This window comes from Corvus brachyrhynchos, unplaced genomic scaffold, assembly GCF_000691975.1.
Source record: "Corvus brachyrhynchos isolate BGI_N302 unplaced genomic scaffold, ASM69197v1 scaffold279, whole genome shotgun sequence".
NCBI classification, from domain to species: Eukaryota; Metazoa; Chordata; class Aves; order Passeriformes; family Corvidae; genus Corvus; species Corvus brachyrhynchos.
Window position 1 is genome coordinate 425,734 of NW_008246060.1, and position 6,871 is coordinate 432,604.

At 48.1% G+C, this 6,871-nt stretch overlaps 1 protein-coding gene across 6 annotated transcripts in view; it reads left to right on the forward strand.

Annotated features, from left to right (window-relative positions):
- The window catches only part of CDH23 (cadherin-related 23), a 175,373-nt gene that overhangs the window by 23,577 nt on the left and 144,925 nt on the right, over positions 1-6,871 (forward strand). For all 6 annotated transcript variants that reach the window (XM_017746348.1, XM_017746349.1, XM_017746350.1 and 3 more), the window contains exon 3: positions 3,878-4,020. In XM_017746348.1, coding sequence (XP_017601837.1) covers positions 3,878-4,020 — 143 coding nt within the window. The remainder of the gene's footprint in view (positions 1-3,877; positions 4,021-6,871) is intronic.

Below are 6,871 nucleotides of genomic sequence, written 5' to 3' on the forward strand. Positions count from 1 at the left end.
CGTGGCCGGGTTCTTGTTCCACCAGCTCTCTCCCTGCCCCTGGGGCTCTGCACTTCCAAAACCTTCCAGGAGCTCTAGAATAGTTCCAGAGAGTTTATTTCTTCTCCCTTCTCGTCCTCCTGTTGAAAGCAAAACCAATGGAGATGGATCACTGAGGTGCGACCCCTTTTCCCCCTTTCCTCTTTGGCAAAGCGGAAGGGCAAAGAAAAATACAGAGGTTTCCAGCTGCGAGCAAGGTGCTGTGACAAGGGCTCCTCAATGGGATGCAAAAGTAGCCCCCATAAAACAGCTAAACCTAAAAAAAATATAATAAAATCCAATCAGGAAGAAAACAACAGCCAAAAAAAAAGAAAAGCTCCCGAGGTCAATCAAAGTTCAAGACTTGGAGAAAGAAGAAAATCTGTGTATGTGTGAGAAAGAGGGAGAAGTAGCTGTGATGGAGAAAAAGGAGGCAAAAGGAGACAAGATAAATTCTGATTATCTGGTGAAATCAAGACACTTAACTGCCCTGTCTGATTCCTGAGAGGAAACAAATGGAGCCTGTAACTTTGTACTGCAGAAAGATAATTTGTCCCTGTTTCCTCAGCCCTTGCTGGAGCCAGGTTGGTGCTTGGGCTCAAGGAGGCTTGGGCAGCATCTCCAGCACGACCCCGGGGACAGGTGGGAAGGTGCTTTTCTTTGTGAGAGCCCTGAGAGGGGCTTCTGGCAGATGTGCTGCTGTTTTGGCTCTGCGTGCCCTGTGCAGGCAGGACCCTCTGCTCCCTGATGAGGGGTGGAAGAAAGTGGGATAAAATCAGTAAATACAATAAATTGGTGCTGAAGAAATTGGTGGAAGGTAACTTGTACAAACTTTTGTCGTGGTGGTGAAAGTGGTGAAGGTTTAATACCACACTCCTAAACTTAGCATTCCCTTGGGGTAAAACTTGGAAAAAACTTGGGGCAAAACAATTGTGAAGGCTCATTTCTCATTTCAGGGCTGTTTCTTATTATCTTCTATTTAATTTGTTATTTTTGATCTGTATTTTATACATTTGTGATACTTCTTTTTTTCTGGTGCTCTGAAGGTAGCATGGTGATTACTGCCTGACGGGGAGGTAAGGCAAAGGGTGAAAGAGCTCTTAGGTTTTGGTGCCTCATTTGGGAGGGTCTATTTAAGATGGAATTTTCCTCTGCTATAGCACAGCTCATACTGGTTCTGAGCTGTCCCTATCTACATTCTAATGAAGCTTCTTGACTAACAAAAGCACAGAGAAGTTGAGGAATCTGTCCTTGGTTTCACTCTTTTCAGAGCAGAGGGTGGTCGAGCCCTGAGGATCCTTATTTCCCAAGGATCTGACTCCAGAGACTGGCAGGAGCAAGAAATGGAGGTGCGATGATGTGCTCTGCCCAGAAATGCCTTGCCTCCTTGTCCAGGTTGTCCTGAATTTAGGAGCTGAATTCCCTGACCATTGGAGGCCGTTGCAGTGCAAAGAGAGAAGAGTTAAATGTTTGCTTGTTGATTTATTTTTTTATTTATTGGTACGACTGGGTTTGCAACACGCAAACCACAAATATGATTAAAACTGGGTGGCACATGGTTTTCCTATTCAGCAGGAATTTTAAGATCCTTTCCCTTCCAAAGATGCAACCAAGACCTTTTGGAGTTTGAAATATTTCCCATTCTGGAGGGAAATGCAGGTGGCTTGTTGATCTGGGTTTTTTGAATGGGATGTAAAGGGTGGAAGTCTGTTCTCCTGTTAGACTGGGCAGAATAAAGAGGCATGATCCTGGATTTATTTTGCCCTGGTTACTGGCTTTCACTGCCATGGAGACTGAGTGTCTTCCTTTTTCCTTGGGGCAAGGAAACCTTTGCTAAGGATGGCTTTGAACATCCTCCAGCATAAAATCAAGCTGCTGCCTTGTTTTATATCAGGGCTACAAGGTTTGAGAAAGCTTAGGATCTTTGTATCTATGGGGTTGGCTGCACTGAAGAGGTGAGAACATTGCAGATGAACTCTCTGATCGCAGGCTGGGATAAAACCACTTGTTTTTGTCTTTATCCAAAGTGTCTTTGGTTGTGACCCATCACTCACTTGCACCTGTTGGTGGAAGGAATGTTTTTTTCCCAGTGGTTAATTCTAGCTGCTCTTTTTAAAACATCTGCTATTCCTCCTCCAAATAGGAATTTGTCCGGTTTGGGCACTGAATCCTGCCGTGCTTTCGCGCTCATTGCTTAGTATCACATTTTGTCCTCTCCATGGATGTGCTCGAGATGGCCTGAGTCATCTCACTCTTCTTAGTCATAGATGAGGCAGTTCAAGATTTTAAAGCCTTTTTTTAAGGGAAAAGCATTTTTGCTAGCTCTTGAAATTTTATGGCTTCCTCTTGCGTCCAGTCCTGAAGGCGATGCAGCCAGGCAAGCAGCTTGTAGATTTGCAGCCTTGGCAGAACCAGCTTTTTAACCTAAAAACCATTCCTGACTTCTGCAAGAGCACTGTGGCTCTCCAGGCGGGGCGTGGAATGGCTCCTTGCATGCTTGGATCCCCAGTCCTGCCAGAAGGGCTGGCTTTGGGATGTTCTCCTCTGCAGCTGTGGCCCTCCAGCCTTTTGAGGACGCTTGGAGCAGGGTTGTAAAAATAATTTTTTACCAAACGAGCCCAAATTTCCGAGGGCTTCACCTGGCTGCTGGGTCCTCCCAGTTATCTGCCATGCTGTCACCCGAGTTTGTACCAACAGCAGTTTTACATCACACTGGTATGTCCCCAGTGAGGTTGGTGGCCTTGGGACCTGCCAGGCCAGCTGGGTCCTCACTCAAAATGTGCTTCATCGATGTCGTGGGGCACTAAATTTTTAATCACAAAGTCACACAGGGCAAAGCCAAATGCCTTACAGAATTCTATTATTTCTTCTTTATCTGCCAAGGTTGAAATCTCATCAAAGAGTAAAATCAGGTTTGTTTGACAAGCTCTATTTTCCACAAAATCACGTCTGGCATTAATTATGTTCCTATAGTTTAATTCTTTATTAATGGAATCTCATATCGGATTTTTCCATTATTTCTGCTGTGATTGATGTCGCACCAATTGATCGGGAATTGCCCGGCTCACTCTGCTCTCCAAACTGTGCTGCTGCTTTTGCCCTCTGGTCTGCTGGAGCTGCACTTCCCTTCCCAGCTGGATGAAATTTGGGCATCTGTTCTCCTTGGCCAGGTGACCTGGGGGCGTGGAGTGCTCTGGTACTGCCAAAGGTGGCTCACACAGACTGTGTCCCCCATCCCCAAATCCACGTGGCCAAGGAGAAATCGCATCCTCAAGGCCAGGCATCCTAGGGAATCTCCCATCCTTATCTCTACCCACCAGCTTTTTTCCTCCTGTTTTCTCCCCCATCCTGCTGGGGAAGGCACAGAGAGCAGCTGGGTGGGACAATAGGCAGCCACCCGTGGTCAGCCAGCCATGGCAGACTGTGAGTGCACACAGAAGTGTCATGGAGAGGCCCAGAATGATCTGAGGAGGTTCTTGTGCGGCTGAAATGAGGCTCCAGGGGTGGTGGCTGTCCCCTGCTTCTGTTGTTGTACCTGCTGGTGGTGCCCCTTGGCAGATGAGAGTGTGAGGGAGGCTGGTTAGGGCTTACCCAGAGGAGGTGTGGGATCCTCCATCTCTAGTGCCAGGGCTGAACTGGGCTGACTTTCTCTTTTGATGAAGGCAAGGAGGGAGACGATCTGTGCTAGGCAGAACAGTCAGACCATGCACAGCCTGACTCCTCTTGAGACACTGGAGCGTCATGGGCGTGATTCCAGGTCTTCTGCAGACCTCTGATCTCTGACAAGCTGGATGTTTTCAGGATTTCTTTTTCTCTGCCTTGTTTTGCTCAGGATTTCTTTCCTCTCTGTCTCTCCCAGGTTCCTCAGTGACTCAGCTGCTGGCCCGGGACCTGGACAATGACCCGCTGGTCTTCGGGGTGGTCGGGGAGGAGGCCAGTCGGTTCTTTGCCGTGGAGAGCGTCACTGGTGTCGTGTGGCTCAGGCAGCCCCTGGACAGAGAGGTAAAGCTGGGGAAAAAACACCTCTGCTCAGATAAATGGTGGCTCTCCACCGTCTGTGGCAGCTGAGATGGGTGTTGCACCTCATGGAGTTGGGAATCTGGGTGTGTTCGCGTTCCCTAGCCACCCCATCAGTGTCTCCAGTTCAGTGGGGACACGGGGAATAAACAGCATGCTCTGGTTTGATCTGACTTGCTGGTTTTCCTGGATGCCAGAATAACATCTGTGGGTCTGGAAGTAAAGGAATTAATAAGTGGAGATGATCTACCAAGGAGCCAGGGTGCTCATACAGTCAGGGAAATCTACAAACTTCCTCTTTAAATCTCTATGCCAATTAAATCCTTTACTATTTAGAACAGCGTGTGAAGAGATGTGAGGTATCCCTGCTTATTCAATCTCATCAAGACTTTTCATCCTCTTGTGGATTCAGGCTGCTGGATGCTAAATTTGGCAAGATTCTCGCCTCGAAGCCATTTCACACCCCTATTTTCAATGGCAGCTTTGGTGTGCAAGGCTGGAATCCCATCCAGGTGCCTGCTTTACTAAAACCTTGGCCCTTGCCACATTCCTGGAGCAAGGAGGAAGGGATGGTGGGAAGATTGGGGAAATACTGTGTGATTTGGGCAACATACTTAATTTGCCCTGTGCTCCTGCTGCCTGTATTTAGTGCTGCTGTGGCTGGCAGCAGCGTTGGGAAGATCAAACCCATTAACACACCTCCAGCGCTGGCGTTCCTGGTCGGAGCCAGCCAGGCATTGGGATGCAGAGGAGCAGGGTGGTGGATGCTGCTCAGGCTGGGGTAGGGGGGAGGCCAAACCCAATTTCACAGTGTTAAGAGCGAGACTTTGGAAAAATAAAGTGCTTTTCTTCGCCCCTCTCCCCTCTGCCTCCCCGTGCCAACAGCTGCTGGTGTGTCATAAATCTTCCCTCATTCAAATTCCTTCTGCTCTCTGATACTTCCCATATCAGCCTGAAGCCCAGGAGGGTGATCAATAGATTTTAGGTGTCTTGTGGTGTGGAGGGTGAGAAGGGAAGGAGCTGGGCAGAGCTTGGATGCATGGATGGGCTCAGCTGGGAGAGGAGCCTACACTCATCAGTGATCCCAGGACCTCAAAGTCAGCCGTACATGGAAGACAGTGAAGACAGACCAGTGCTGGGAATGGATATGGGAGAGGTGTAAATGAGAATTTTTGGTGGAGGAAGCAGTAGGAGGGAAGGGATGGAGGTGGGCAGGTGGTTGGGAGCAGAGAACACTGGCCTGGATGCACATGGTCAAAAAGTCAGGGGAGAGAAAGCCACGCAGGAGAAGTGGTGGGAAAGAAAAAGGAAGAGGTGAATTCTTGTACAAGAGAGGAGGAAGAAGGGAGAAAGAGTCATAGTAAGGTAAATGATGCAGGAAAAGATGAAACAGAGAAAAAGAGGAAGGAGCAAATGTATAGAGCCAAAATGAATTTTTAAAGTTGTTTTTTTTCCTATGAAGATTAGAAAGAAAACGGATTTTTTAAAACATGGCAGACCCTGAGGCTAAAGAATTGTGCTAAAATAATTTTAGAGACAGCGGTTGGTATGTGGAAGCTTTCTCTGATTATTTTATTGCGTTTTTAAAATTTAAATGCTCAACAGGTTGTTTCTTATCTCCTGTTTTTCCTTTCTTCCGAGTAAGGGGAAAAAAGGGCTGAAAGGCACTGATGCAGCAGGGTGGGATGGCACAGGGAGCAGAGTATCTCCTCTCCCTCAGGATTTCAGCTCTTCCTTCTGCCTACAAGCATTGCCCCGAGGCAGGAGTTAGGATGGGCTTTTTCCCGTTGTACTTCCCGGCTATTTGGATGGAGATGTGGGAGCAGGGGGGGGCCCTGTGGGGGGCAGTTCCCCAAACCCTTCTCCAAGATGAGCTTCGACTATGGTGCAAGCAGAGCTCCTGCTCCAGGCACTGCTGGCTGCTGCCTGTCCCTGAGCCGATCTCATTAGGAATAAATCAACCAGAGCTGGAACACGAAGAGCCATTTCAGGCTGGCTTTTCCAGCCTTTCCTGCGTGATGCTTTGGAAACATCAAGTTGCTGTGCTCCAGCAGCTCAGGCAGGGAAGGGACACCAGAGGTAGGAAGGGATTGCCAGGATTGGAGGGGAACAAAACAGCAGCTGGTGGTCAGGTACCAGATAGATGTGGTGGCCTGAGTCCTGCTGTCCATCTTTACATGATGCCTTGATAAAACATGAGCAGAACAATTGCTGGTGGGAAGGAAAGGGTCAGGAAGAGAAGGTCTGCCTCCACTAGCAATATTCCCCTGCCCTGATCCCAAAAACATTTGCTCTTTCCCCCTCATTGCTCATCCCAGCATCAGTGACTTGAATAGATCCCTATTTCAAGTTGCGAATTTAGTTAAAGCAATAAGGGGCAGAGAGGACTGTGTGGGCACTTTCATGGAATTTCAGCCAGTTCTTACTACAGACCATGGATTTATCCCAGTATTCCCAGCTTGTGTGATAGGTAAGTTGGGAAAGCAGCAGCAGGATTTAGATGTCCTCACTGAGACTGTGTTGCATTGCCATGAGTCATAAATCTTACTGTGTTTTAAGTGCTCAGCTGCCAATCAGGAAGTCAATTCCTTAGTCCCTGCATCCCCCTGACCTGGGGCAGGACATCTCCTGTGCCTGTGGAATACATGGGAGCCCTGCTGGAATTCAGATTCCCCAGCATTTTCTGCCCGGTGTAGGTAATGGCACTCAAGCAGCTCTCCTCTTCTGGAAGGTCCTGAAAGCATTTTGCGTGTAATAACATTGGCTAAAAGTCCCCAGCCTGCCATCTGCAGATAAACACTACAGTATCTTTAATTATAGGTTTTTTTCTTCTCTT